Source organism: Pocillopora verrucosa, chromosome 1 (assembly GCF_036669915.1).
Source record: "Pocillopora verrucosa isolate sample1 chromosome 1, ASM3666991v2, whole genome shotgun sequence".
NCBI classification, from domain to species: Eukaryota; Metazoa; Cnidaria; class Anthozoa; order Scleractinia; family Pocilloporidae; genus Pocillopora; species Pocillopora verrucosa.
In genome coordinates this window covers 32,396,658-32,411,524 of record NC_089312.1, presented here as the reverse complement: position 1 = coordinate 32,411,524, position 14,867 = coordinate 32,396,658, and the positions used below count along the sequence as shown (strand labels likewise).

Genomic DNA, 14,867 nt, shown 5'->3' with positions numbered 1-14,867 from the left:
TTAATAACTATCTTGCGGGATGAAAACACCAAATCAATTCCTCATGTACAAGTACCTTTAATTCCATCATCCTTACATGTTACTTCCATAATCATCAATGATAATCAAAACTATTTGGAGAAAACAGAAACCTGTACAGCTGCCTTGCTTACACCAAATACATCAGAGATTTACCCAAACACAAACCCTAAGGTAATGGGGATTGACTGATTTATCCCATGAAAAAATTTATCTAAGGTCCTTAAATCGAAGACCCATAGGACTGATCAGGCAAACAAGAAGAAGCAAGCACTTAAGCATCCTTTGGGGGACAAGTTCAGCCTGTAGCTTACCTTCAGCGCATCATCCCCCAACTCAAGAAACATCAAAAATTGACGGCTAACCTTTACTTTGCTTAGCACTTTTATCTTCTCCTTAGTTAACTATGCTGGATAAAACTAATGTTAGATCTAACCTACTAACCTCTGCATTATATGTCTACATGAAATATAAAAAAATAATGGTAAAAGGGCAGTCTTTCAGTACTGCAAAAATTATATTTAGGAAAACAAGGAAAAATGAAAATCAATAACTAGAAAGTTTTCGTTTGGGGTTAATATAGCTTTTTATACACAATACTGTAGGCAGTAGTGGGTAAATTTAACAAATAGATTCCAAGTTTCTGTGTGTCTGTTCAGTAATAGATCACAGATGATGTCAAAATGTGGTAAGAACAAAAAAGTGGCACACGAGGCGCAGCCAAGTGTGTCACTGATGTTCTTACCACATTTTGACGTCCTCTGTGATCTATTACTGAACTAATAATATACATGGAAAAATTACTTAGTTCTGATTGGTTAAGATAAATGCAGTTTTCAGGTAATTCAAAGCAGTAGAGAGTTAATTCAGTGCAGAAGAGGGTTAATTATCAAATCATTATTGGTCAATAATCAAAGAAACTCACAGATAGCCAATCAAATGCGAGCCTTGGATGTTGCAACAAAATTTGAAAATTTGCGAGCGAAACAATGGAAATGTTTTAAGTAGGATTTCTTTCGCCACCGCAGCTGAAAAACAGCTTAAACAACGAAAACATTGTAAAAAGCACTGCTTTTTGGTTGTCGTTTTGGAAAAAGTGGTGTTTAGAGAAGGGAATTGCCGAGGAAATCGAAAATTACACGAGCCGACCCAGCTTTACACTTTGCTCGAGCGATCACACGCCGAAATTAAAAAACAAACATGGTTAAACCTGGGAAACGACGATTCCATTTCATCGAAAGTGATTCCGACACAGACTGAACAATTCCTTGAACTGTTTAGCCGGACTTTGAACTTTTTTGCATCTTAAAGATGTGAAGATATCATTGCATAATTTATTATTGTTTTGATCGTACGCGGTTGTTTTGACCGAACGCGAGGTTTGAATAAATTATCTTTGCACTTGACGTGCGCGCTTTGCTTATGTTTAAGTAGGATAAGCCATCTCGTATTTTTCCATGTATATTTTTAACACGTAATCACATTTTTCTCGTGCAATTTGGAATAAACAAGCACTTGTTAATTTTTTCAAAGACCACAAATTGCACTCGCCCTACGGGCTCGTGCAATTTTGTTAGTCTTTAAAAAAATATACGGAAAAAAGTGAGAACCAATCAGAATGTGTGCATAACTGAGCTTATTATATAATTAAAATTAATCAACATGATCTGCAAAGTTAGCTTTCTTTGCTAATGCCTTTAAATTTCAAGATTTGAGAGCATGCATAATGCTCCACCATCTGGTTAAAACTATAACATCTAATTAATATTAACAAACCTATGTTTTATACTCAGTTATCTATACACGATTTTAATTTACTTATGTGATAACAAATTGAACTAGACTACTAAACAGTCATGCTTCTTGCTAATTTATTGCTATAAAAAATGTCCAGTGTACTGACTTATTTCAAGATTTGAAACTGAGGAGATTTGGAGGTTGGAAACCAAATGATGCATAGAACAGAAGATAACCAGCTGGTGTCTGAAAAGGAAATACACTAGTCTTGTTAGTATGAAGTTCAAAAGGGCATATGATTTAAAAACAATCACTTTAGATTTAAAACTAGAGAATATAACTGCTCCTACTAACATAAAAAGTGCAAGTTGAAAACAACCAAAAGGTTCAAGGCTGCTTTTGCAGATAGTTGATAATTTTTGTCATGAATTCATTTTGTAGTTCTCTATGGCCATTGTTTGGCAGTTTGTTTCTCTTTTTCTTTTTTTTCTCTAATCTTTATGAGTGAAAAAATATAAATTTGTATCTATTTCACTGTTTCAACCTACTGTTCTAAGGAAAAAAAAAATTATTTAGGAAAGATTTTTGATCAATGCTTGTGTATTGTTCATTTTCCCACCCATGTTTCCTGTTTCCATGTTGTAGCTGTGGAAATGTTGCAATCAATACATGATTTATTCGCCTGACATTTTACATCGTCAGGCAACTGATCAAACATTTATCTTTAAAACCATGATGAGCAGCAGCACTCTCTACAACAATGTAACATATTTCTCTGTAAACATAACTTGGTAACAAAAATACAGCAACACTGACTAGAGAGGTGGGAGAGAAGGGTGTTTCATTTAATTCAGGCATCAACCCTTTAACTCCCAGAAGTGATCAACATGAAACTTCTCCCCACAATATCCTTACATTATCCAACTAACAGGTAATGAGAATATTCAAACTTGTCAGGTAAAAGTTGACATCTTAATCTTAAACCAAATTCTCATAACTAATTTAAAACGATATGTGTAGCAGCTAGAGGGGAGAATCAACAATCAGATCTTGGGAGTTGAAGGGTTAAGATTTTAAGAACTGAAGCAATCATATTCCCATGAACAAATTGTCTCTAGAGGTTTTTTCCACAAATGTAGGTTTTCATTGCTTATCCATATAGAGAGTACCCTTAAAATGTGTTTTTTTTTACACCTTTTCTCAAGCAACATGTTGGTAGCAAAAAAGAACAAAAAACCTTTCAGTCATTTTATGCCTTAACCTTCTCATGTGACTAAGATTAATCAAGCTTAGAATGCTGTTGAAGGTTGTTCAGTTATTAATATGAAGCACAGTTTATAGCACCTTAAACAAATCAATAAAAGATAACAAGAGGAAGACATACCACAACATCTCGAGGAGACATCTCAGTTACATATTGGTCATCAAACTTGTACCATTTTTTATCATAAACATTCTTTGCAAATGCAGTGTAATGGCCCCCATGCATGGTTCCATAATGATTGGATACTGCAAATAAGTTGTAAGGACGTGCAGCAGACTTGGGACCCACAACAAAGGCAGACATGTCCAGTTCAGTCATGGGGAATTTCACGCCTGTCTGGAGCTTTTGACGCCACATTCCTTCATACTGAAATCTTCAAAAAAATTAACCAAACAAATGACAACATCAGCCAAAATTTAATTTGAAATATTACAGACTGAAGTAGCAGAAACCATCAAACTATGAACACTTTCTTATAATACTCTCTTGGCAGAATTTAAGATATAATAGATCAAGAAATGATTTAATGGCAAATTGAAAATGATAAAAAACAGAGAAATTTCAAATTTAGCATTGAAAGTAATCCATAAATGCATTGTTTTGATTTGCAATGCTTTGTGGTTGGTCAAGAAGACTTAAGCCACCCTCTCTGCAGGCAATAATCAAAGTTACCTTTTCAGGTGGACCACAAGAATTCTTGGAAGCTTCCAGATCTGGATTTTTTTACTGGCTTCCCTTCTTTGTTGACACTTTGGACAAAACCTAACAAGAAAATAAACATTAATTAATATTTCTTCAAGAATCAGCAATAAAAAAGGACACCCCCCCCCCTCCCAGCACAATCCCTTAAAGAGTACCTGATGTAAATGACTAAACTTCTCACAAATGTAATCTACTGTAAATACATGGTTATGTATAAATTTAACCCCTTGCTCATATCAAAAGGACTTTCATGATTATATCATAAGAAATGTCACAACAACATATGAGTAAAGCCATTTATTCATGCAGCAACAATGAGCATTATCCTTCTTTTTCATCATTGCATGGCCTAAAAGAAATTTGTAACAGTTTTTTAAATTTAGAACCCACCCTTAATTTAAAACAAGGTAATCAGAACTTTATTTTAGAAGGAAATTATTTACACCTAACTTTCTGGCCTGCTGTTAGAGGATTAGACCTCAATGTTTTAAATATTAAAATATTTTAGGATTTAGAACACACAAGGCTTTTTCGAAGTAAAAGTTATATTACGTTAACTAACTAGAAACCCAACTTGTAATACCTGGATATGAAATCAGATGCTTGGGTTAGGAATTCAAGACAATTATCAAGCGAACACATGCATCAAGGTTTTTCCAGTACAAAAGCTTTTTATTTACTTCTTTCTTGGCCTTACTGACCAACCCACTTTCACAAAAAAAAATGTAATCAGAAAGAAAAACTTTTATACTGTCTTACCACTTGTCATCCCCTGCCATTTTCTCAGGTTTGGTGAACAAAGTGAGACAATCCTAAAATCATAATAATATAAAATAGTTCTAATTACTGGACTAAAACCTACCATATGGTGATACCTGAGATGACTCAGTGGGCACACATTACAATTATCACCATATGATAATAAAACTGTCATATGATAAAAAAAACTGCCATTTAGCCTCAAGCACATGCAGGGCCATTTTCTTGAACATAATTTGTTTATTCAGATGATGCTTATTCCACAGATCAAAGAATAACTTCACAAAAAACAAGTCATGGATATTTTTTGCACATAGATATTCTTCTCTATTTCTTAAGTTGTGAGAATACCTCAAGTGAACAATGACTCTTGTTAGGAGGCAGTGGAAGAGTGAGGTTGGAGAAAGAATCAAAAGTTCTGGATTCTTTGGAGCAAACCATGCAGCGTACAGTCGACATGAAGAGGCCCTGAAAATGCAAAACATAGCAATCTAGTTGCTTTGCGATGTTATGCAACATTTAATGATTCAGTTTGGTTAACAGAAGTTGGGAAATCTTGTTGAAGCAAATATTTGTAAAATTTGCCATCAAACTATGCTCTATTGTAATTGGATTACCGGTATCTACTTGAATAACAGTGTACCCACTCATAACTCAGTACTAAAACTTAAAACTTACAAAACTTTTTTTCCCAGTTTTACTCGTAAACAATCCTATATATTATTATTAAACATAATATCAAAATGAATAGTACTGTCAGTAGTGATGTTATCTTACATCAAACAACTCCACCATAATTGACTCATTCCTCTTCTTGTGGTTTTCCCAAGCCATAGTAGCAGCTGTCTGGGGATCTAAGTCATCAGCAGGTGCTCTAAGATAAGGTTTGTTTTTCACCTAGGAGACAAAAATATGATGGAATAATCTGACAAACCACATTATGAGAAACATTGGGTGTACTTTGTGTCATCTTGCTTTCAAAACACTAGTAGCAGGGCTGAAAGAAACATTTAGCTCAAGATGGGATGAGAACAGCTTATTTCCCATTATCCATTCATTTCCTTACTCATCCCTTGTTGCTTGTGTTCAAAAACACAAGCCAAAAACCTTGCAAGACAAATTACTTAACTGTGTTAATAACAGGCCATTAAAACATCTTGCATTTTTTCAATAAAATTAGCATCAAGGTGTTCTCAGAAGACAAGACTTCAGACACCTGCAGTACCTTGTTTAGATCTTCCTGCAAACCATCCATTAAGAAGGCTAGGAGTTCTTGAGAATCTTGTTGGTCATACCCTGAGAACTGTGACTTGAACTTTCCAACTGTCCGTTTAAATTCTATTGCAGAAACACATTTATACTGCCCAGAATGCAAGACTCTGACAAGAACTGAGAAGCTTTCAACAAGTTCTCCTGAAAATAGATGTGAAGTCAAGAGTTTGAGCTAAAATTAAGAAGCACTCCAAACACTCTGATATCTCAAAAGCTGATTTTCAAATGAAAAGTAATTCTTGATGTTATTGAGAGCCAAAACACATAGAAAAAAACACTACAAAAAAATCAAAATTATAAATTTAAATTAAAAGAATTATTCATGAAATCTACCTACCCTTTGTTCCATCTCGATTACTCCTATTAATGTCTTCCCTGAATACTCCAGAAATGAAATATGTTGCCAACGGTGCCACACTGCTTAAGCATTGCACCACAGAATTCATATAACAGGTATTTCCCAGATTACGTAGTCCAGTTAACCCTATTCCTGGACCACCATAGCTTGGATTAAAACTATCAAGCTGATTGGCAGACAAAGGTTTGGCAACGCGGTTCACAACTGGCCTTGCAGGTCCCTTTTGTCCAGAATCTGGTTTTGATAAGCGATCAATTATTGGCTTCTTGGGACCAGAAGAGCCTTGATCTTTGACCTTAGCAAGATTTGGTGAAGAATTAGATCTGTGCAATTTTGGCCTTTCTACTGAAGACTGTCTTTTCACTGGAGACTGCTGCTGCCTTTGTGCACCAGACTGTGGCGTAACATATGCTTTTCCAGTTGTTGGTGGATTCCAATGTGTTGTTTGTGTATTATGATCTTTGTAGTAAGTTCTGTTTCCATCATCAGTAACCTTTTCCCATCCATGTGGTAGTCCTGGTGTGGTGACAAAGTTACTTGGCCGGCTATCAGGTTTTTGAGCAGAGTCTGAATTCTTTGGCAGAGCTGGGGATTCAGAGTCTTTACCAACAGTTGTGGTTGGTTTACTAGCCCCATTCTGGACAGGTCCTTGCACGAAATGCTGTGGGCTTCCTGATTGAGGTGCTGCACTAGGTTTCACAGCAGTAAAATTTGTATTCCTTGTATCTGCTCCTGAGATAGAAGTTGTGATTACTTGATGACTTTGTGATATGGGAATAGATGACCCATCAGGATCTTGCCTGCCAATATGCGGCACCTGACTCACTGATGGAGCAACAGGTGGTTGATTTTGTGGTTGTACCCTTTGTGTTACTTGCTGTGACACATTGTCAGGGTAGGGTGGAGAAACAAAACCTGAGCCTTGTGGGGAGGATGAAGTTGATACTGCTGGAGTCACTTTCACAGAAGCCAAAGGCATTACTTGAGAGGAAGTAGAGTTCACACTGGAAGGCTGGGTGCCAGGAATAGATACACTGGGCTGTAGGGTAGATTTTGTGTTGGGGGGTCCTGACTGAGCAGACAGTGTATTTGAAGAGCCTGTGAATGGCACACTTGACTGTGGAAATGGCTTTGTAACAGTTGCACTTGACTGAGAAGATGGCTGGGTACTTGGCACTGTTTTGGGAGCAGTAGTAGGAATATTGGGCTGAAAAATAGGTTGACTTGATGGATGGGGTACCATTGTTTTTGGCACAGGGCCTGTTGCCCTCAAATCTGCTGAAGATGGAACAACTGCCTGAGGAGCTACTCCCATATATGACTGTGGTCCTGCTGAGGGAAGTGGCAAACCTTCAGATGAAGCAACAGATTGTGTTGGTGGCAACTTCACTGGTTCTTGTTTTGGAGCTTTATCTTGGGGAGGACCTGCATCAGCAGGTCTTGGCAATTGAGTGTCATTGGGAGGTTGTGAAGGAGGAACTACAGGATGAATTCCTAGTTGCTTAGACTTTGCTCCTGGACCATGATTCCAAGCTGCTCCTGATGGAGTCTCTCCAGGTTGTCCTGATAGTGGTACATTAGAATTGAATTCTGCTTGTGTTGGGGAGGGTGGTTTGTTTTGTTCAGTACTGCCTTTTGGACCTTGCATATTTTGAAGGTTGACAATTGGGACACCAGGATACTGCAAAGCGCTGGATGTAGGATCAGTCACAGTAGACTGAGGGGTTAATGTCTTATCTTCAGGTAGTTCAGGATAGTCTAAAGATGACAAATCCACAGAATTTACAGCTTTAGGTTGTGTCCTTACCTAGTAAGAGTAAAGAACAGCACATATTAGACTAATTAACATGTAAAAGTGCATTTATTTAACTGGAACCTTCTGCCTTCTAGTGTGCTATTTATCAAATTAAGACCATTTGCCTCATGATAGTAAAACTAACATTTAAAGACAAATTTATGGTATTTCTACGAAATTAATTTCAATGCTTTCTTTACCCAGGCAAAACACACCATCTGTCCCTGGCCAATAAATCATGTCTAACAAGGGCTCAGAGTCATAAAGCACCCTCAATGGTCAAAACTGCATTTATTCACAATGAATATGAGTAAGCAGAGGTAAAATGAAGTTTTAGAGTTATTGGTAAGTATCCTCTCCATGACATGTCTCAAGCTATTTATTCTCGAGTCAGTCAAGTAAGTCAAAATCAGAGAATTTCCAAAATACCGTTGGTAATTCTGGTTTCATGGCCAGTGATGGATAGTGCCAAAGCCAGCTATGAAATCCACCATCAAGAAATACAGGTTCATGTTTCAATGAGCTGTAGGAGTCATAGGTGAATATCACATCTTTGAGCCTCTGAATTCTGCATTCCGGGGTTATCTCTGAAAACTTGGTCGATTCATCCATTAAAATAACAAGCTCTTTTTCTCCTCTCCTGTTCCAAGTCTTTCTTGTTCGTTCTGGCAGTCTTCTCTCTATGCTGCCAACTGAAACCCTTGAAAAAAAAATTGATTTAATTCAACTCAAACAGTCGTTATACTTTAACTCTCTCACTAATAAAACATAGCACTTACCAAAACCTTCTGCAATGTTACTCTATAACAATACCTACCACAAATTGGCTTACCGGTAATTATCAAAACTTCACCAACATTAACTTTAGTTTGGAACTTGCTGAGAAATAGATCTGACAACTAATTGTTCAATTTGGATACAACCATTCCAGTGAGAATAATAACAATATATGTTTCATACCCTTGATCCAGCAATTCAGCAGGAATATTAATACAACAAGAACACTGGATCCGATTTTCAGCAAACTTGGCATAGGGTCGACAATCAAGGATCAGAATTTTGAACTCAGAATCTTTTATGCGCTTGTACAGTTCTTGTGCTGATATAAACTTCACACCATCTGAGACAAGTGATGAGGTAGGAGACTCCACTCCACTTATAAGTGCACCTAAAAGAAAAACCAATGAAATGCATGCCACCAGCATTCAAGTTAAACAACCAATAATTATTGTAAGGGGTGCCTGACTCTCTCATGAATCTCTTCCAGAAAAGACATTCATTTACCATCTTTACTGATCTAAAGAAGCATAAGATTCGCATAAACTTAGACATACATGTATTACGTCTCATTTCCAATTTGCAAATTCTTACATTGCTCAAATTTTGAATTCCCTGTTACCTAAAATATACAAATGTTTAAGGTGAATCTTTCATGAAATTGTAAAACTTACCACTGTCATTTTCAGTTGTTTTTGGAGTAAGAATAGAATTATGGTTGACCTGAAGTTAAAAGGCACACTTTATGAAGATTATATAATTCCACAAGTGGATGAAAACTTTGTCTCCTAACCAATCATATTCTTTTCAACAGCCTTTACCTTCACACATTAACATTTCCCCTTCTTTCAATCATAATTCCCCCACTCATGATTGGCAAAGAAATTTTGATCCTAAATACTGCACACAATTTTAAAACTAACATATTTGAAAGCTGCAGGTCTACTGATAATCTTGTAATTGTGATACTAATACTTTACTATTCAAATCCACTTATAATTAACTTGAAGAGCCTCTCAAATGTTTTTTTTGTTAATACAATCAAATGATAGAACTCTTCAGAGTGGCTCATATTGTAGCATAAAATACACTGAATTCATCTTTTCCTTTATTGTACCAGCCAGATTTAATCTCCCAAGTCCTAAACTCCAGAGATCCAACTAGAAATCCTCCTGACTGACTGCCATACATTTCCTTGTATATTAAACAATAGAAGTTGGTGTAACATTGATTGAAAAAACACTTTAGCTGATAAGCTTAGAAGTCTTAATAGATGAAAGAAGAAGACAGAAACATCACTTCTACACATGCACGAATGTTCACACCTGAAGCTTGTTATAAACATCAGAGGAAGAGCTTATGCCATTTCCATTTTGGAGAGAATCAACATCACTCTCAAAGCCACTGTCACTAACAAAGTAATCAAACAGAAAATAAACCCTCCTGAAGAACTTAAAGTATCACTGTGTCATGGTATTTGACATTCTACAATTTATTTACAATGCTTATCTGGGAGAGTAAACCATTCAACAGATGTAAAAAGTGTAAATGTCAATATGTATGAGAATCTAGATTTAAAAAAATGAAATTTCAGTTTTAAAAAAGTGTTTATTAGAGAAAGGATTCCTTCTATTTCATGGAGAGTCCCTAATTTCCACTTTATATAGTCCATTAAGAATAACTTTATACAGGAAAGGTAGGTTAAGTCTGTACTGGAGCCAAGTGGCTTATCTAGCCAGATCTTATTGAAGTTGTGATGGAATGAAGTGACTGGGAGTTTTACTACTCCCTCCCAGATGGGCTGTAAGTCCATCACAAGGTTACCCCCTGCATTTCATCAGGCTTCCCTCATGATGCCCCAGTATCCAATTACACTCCTGGGTGGTGACAGGCACTGTGAAAGTAAAGTTCTGTTCCCAGGAACACAACACAACAACCCAGCCAGGTCTCAAATCCAGACCTCTTGACCTAGAGTCCAGCGCACTAGCACTAACAAATAAGTCACCAAGTCTCCCATACAACTGTCAGTACAAGTCCCTAGTATTTCTATCAGAATGTTTTCAAAACTTATTCTCAAACTCATTAATAATTCATGACCTTATAAGCCAACCAGAGAGCCCCATTCAGGTCAGGTGGAAGACTTTGAAACTCAATGAAACACCAGCTTAAAATAACTAGTGTTTCATCACATTTTCATCATTAGTGTTTCATCACATTTTCATCAGTAGTGATAAAATTGTTCTTAATCTGCATGAATCAGAAAATGCTGCAGACAATCTGGTACAATTTTTTTGAGGGGGTACAGATCTTTGGAACACTTTGCCAACTCTTGAACAAATTTGGATAACCAATAGTTGAGCATCAATGCATCCATCTCTGTTATGGGCTGAGTAAGCGGCTGAACTTTGTCCAATTCATACTCTTTAAAAACTCCACCAACTTCGACTATTGGAAACTTGACACTTTGCACTCATTGCTAATCCTCAAAAATGCCTACTGCCCACTTATTTTATATTTGATAGACTTCGGTACCACTCTCTCTAAGCAAAGTTTTTCTTCCTCGATCGTTTTTGGGAAGCGAAACCTTCCTTTGTCCATGGCAAAAACAACATGTAAATCACTTCAAGTTCACAATGCTTTTGGAATACAAATTTGGTGCAACAAAAAACTATTGGATAATTAAAAACAAAAGCTCACAAACACAACGAATGCTGACTGAATACAACAAATCACACATACAAGGCATTTTAAAGAAAAATGGGAAAAACAAAACACTGCATAATTTTGTATTGTTTCTCTGGAAAAGTCATTTCAAAAACTCATGCTTCAGGTTTCATCAGGTTTCCAAACACTTGAAAACAACAAAACCGCTCGGCCTGCAACCGTGTGGTTTCAAATGTTTTCTCACATTTGGAAACCTGATGAAACCCTCGCACTTGTTTTTGAAATAGTACATCAAATTTAGTTCACTAATGTCCAAAGCAAACTGACATTTTTGGGATTCATATACATATGAACAGAATGATACGGTAAATTGACATCTTCTTGTGCATGTCATTCATGATTCAAGATCATGTTTTAGTTGTTTACCTGTCTGTTCCCTTTCCATTCCTTGCCCTTGATGCAGCTAATTTTTCTACAAACCAAACAAAGAAAAACTCAAATCATTACTATTAAAGGATAATGTGATCTTCTTCTTAAATAATTCAAAAGACTGTGGGACACCTTAATTTGTAATCTAGTAATAAGGCTTATTCATTCAAGATATGATTTTGTGTTACATTCCAAAGTTTGTTTTAAAAGCATATTTTGTAAAAGATGAAATTCAACTGGATTATAAATTAAACCATTAAGAGGGAAAAAGTTAAAGAAATTCCAAGGGGAGACAACCTCCAATCAGCAAAAAAATTACAGGTATTTGGTACATAAAATCCATGTAGCCAAGTTAAGGGAGGTATTTATAAATGAAATTTAAATTGAAGCACTGTTAGCTTTGCCTCTTCCACTCCTCAAATTTGTGCTATTACAGAATCACAGAAAACAAGGTGCACCATTGTACATGAGAAGAAGGGTTTAAAGTAAGGATATTGGGGATGAAATAAATGTGCTATTTTAAAGTGATAATAATTCAACTTTTGGCAATTTGTCAACAATTTTGTAACTTATTGTATATACCGGAGTTGAGACAGTACATGTAACCACATACTCACAAAAAAAATTTTAAAATTATTTAACAATGACAAATTATATCATCCAGTTATGAATAGTGTGCATGAATAACTATATGGGCCATACACAATACATAAAATCACCATGATGAAACTTAAGCTACACACTAAGACACACTTGTTGAGTCACCTACAACCTTCAATACCCTGAAATCTGAGGAGTGACAGAGATACACTAACAAACAACAACATTATTGAGAGAGAGAGGGACAAAAAAACATCATGAACATCTCTCTGGAGAATTGTCCAAACTAGTTAAAGATGTCTAGGAGTGTTCATTTTATTTTACTTTTGTCTTCCTCTTCCTTTTGCTTTGCTTCTTCCTGCGCTTTTGCCTCAGCTTCCTTTTGATCTTTTAGCTTCTCATACCTGAAGAAACAGATTTTCAAAGGTTTAGTGATAGTTCCTTTGGCAACAATACAAAGGTAACTTGTAGTAACTTCAAAACCTTGAATCAAATCTGATTAGTTGAACAATATCTTAGCAAATACATCATTTTAATTTTGTTTTACAATGAATTACAATGTATTGTTCTTAAAGTATCTAAAAAATGTTGGTTTGGTTTGAGGACTGTTGTAAATTAAGTAAAGAAGTTGTTTTTGAGAACTGTTATACCTTAATTGAGCATTTCTGCATCTTATATGCCAACTACCAACCTTTTCTTGAGGTTTTTTTGCAAAACTTCCGCGCGCTCAATAGACTTTATAGTTTTGTTTTTCCCCAACAAATTATCATAATGCTTCTGTGAATTCAAACACACCAGAAATAGGCTTATCAGTATGTCAGATGTAACCATGATACAAAGAAGTATATCATTGTATGTACAGTGTACATGCAGACAACTTTACAATAAAATAATCCTTCTCTCCCATTTCTTGAGGTAATTTCCTCAGTTTCCCATTATGATTTTTCAAATGTAGTAACAGTAACTGTAGATTAACATTTCATTTTAATCTGCTAACACTTGAAGGAAAGCCTTGGTACACAGTAACCTTGTCACCCCTAAGAATGACTAGCTTCTAATTTCTTGTTACAGTATCACCCCTGAATCAATTGAAAAGGTCATGAGAATAAAGGAAAAAATCACCAACTCAAGAAGTCCCTGATTGTTAAACAAATTCTCCCTTTCAGTACCATAGGAAATCTATAGAGGACGGTGAGGAGAATACAGTTGTAAAAGCTAATGCTAGGGTGTAATAAATTAACTAAAGACATTGCTCATTACCCACCTTGTTGTCTGAGTATTTACTGCTTTTTTTAATCAAGCAGATGATGTTAAAATAACGCATGTAATATACATATGCACTCTCTTCGTCACCTTCCAGATCATTATCTTGAGCTTTCAGGTAAACTTTATCTGCTGATTTGATGTATCTATATATGCAACATGAAACAGGTGTTTTGGTACATTTGCAGTAGTTTAAATTATTACCCCCAAGTGAAATGATTTCAGATTAGCTGATTTTCAATTTCCATTGTTCAAGAACCACTCTAGAATTAAAAATTAAGCAATTCAAACTTGTTTCGTTCACTTTCACCCTTGATTCAATTTAAACTAAGAAGCAAAGTGCACGCAACTTATAGTGAGAGCTGAACAGAAACAGTGAAAATTTAAATTGGAGGGTAAAGAAGAAAATTTCTGCACCCAAAGGAGAAACTTGTGCTTTCTTAAAACTAATCTATGTCTCTATATCTTTAGAACATCGTACATCTTTGGAGATGGGACTTCAACTACTGCTCTCTGATAAAAACTAAAACCAAAATGTAGATTCTATGCATAGATACATTTTCCTTGTGAAGGTGAAGTAATTACGTTTTAAAAATTATATTCAAATCGAAACCAGATCACTCATCAGGGTAACGTAGATGTTGTGGTTCAATTTTATACTTTGTTCAAATTTTATTTTCCTTTGTTTCAAACTCATTATCATATATTTCAATTCCCAAAAACAAAAGAAAATAAAATTTGACCAGAGGATAAAATTGAACCACGACATAAACATATAAGTGTTTGGTAGACAATGAGAAAGTGGATTGGTGAGGCGACCTTGGACGATTTTTAGCTGCCTAATCAAAAGTTTAAAGTTATCATAGGCAAAGCCATGACCCTAGATTTTCGGAAAGCGAAAGATTTGAGCTTAGCAGGAACTGAGAAATTTGACAACGTAATAACGAAGTATGACGCTTACGGTGAAGGGTTCGCATTTCTGTCGACGGGCAAGCCTGGATCAGCTATTTTGTTCAGTTCCTCCAAGTTGGAAGCCAAGTGTAGGTCCTTAACTTTCTTTTTCTCTGACGATGGCATGACAGGTTAAGACGTAGCCATCAAGATCAACATTACAAATTTTCACTTCTATGTTTCCGCAGCCATTTTGAAATTCATGACGTCATCGCATATAATAGCCCTATTTTGATTGGATTCCAAGCACACCAATCCAAAAGAACTTTCTATCGAGC

The 14,867-nt window shown here is 35.8% G+C and overlaps 1 protein-coding gene across 1 annotated transcript; it reads right to left on the bottom strand.

Moving 5' to 3' along the window:
* Nucleotides 1-37: 37 nt before the first annotated feature.
* On the bottom strand, nt 38-14,786 carry LOC131772473 (ubiquitin carboxyl-terminal hydrolase 8). Its single transcript, XM_059088370.2, has 17 exons — nt 14,600-14,786; nt 13,640-13,784; nt 13,067-13,152; nt 12,700-12,779; nt 11,773-11,818; nt 10,008-10,092; nt 9,357-9,405; nt 8,866-9,073; nt 8,335-8,605; nt 6,090-7,917; nt 5,706-5,893; nt 5,258-5,377; nt 4,832-4,948; nt 4,481-4,533; nt 3,692-3,781; nt 3,140-3,392; nt 38-2,001 (listed from the first exon to the last, which is right to left on the bottom strand). Exons 1-17 carry the CDS (start codon nt 14,713-14,715, stop codon nt 1,927-1,929), a joined length of 3,810 nt encoding a protein of 1,269 aa, XP_058944353.2. The 5' UTR covers nt 14,716-14,786; the 3' UTR covers nt 38-1,926.
* Nucleotides 14,787-14,867: the final 81 nt, after the last annotated feature.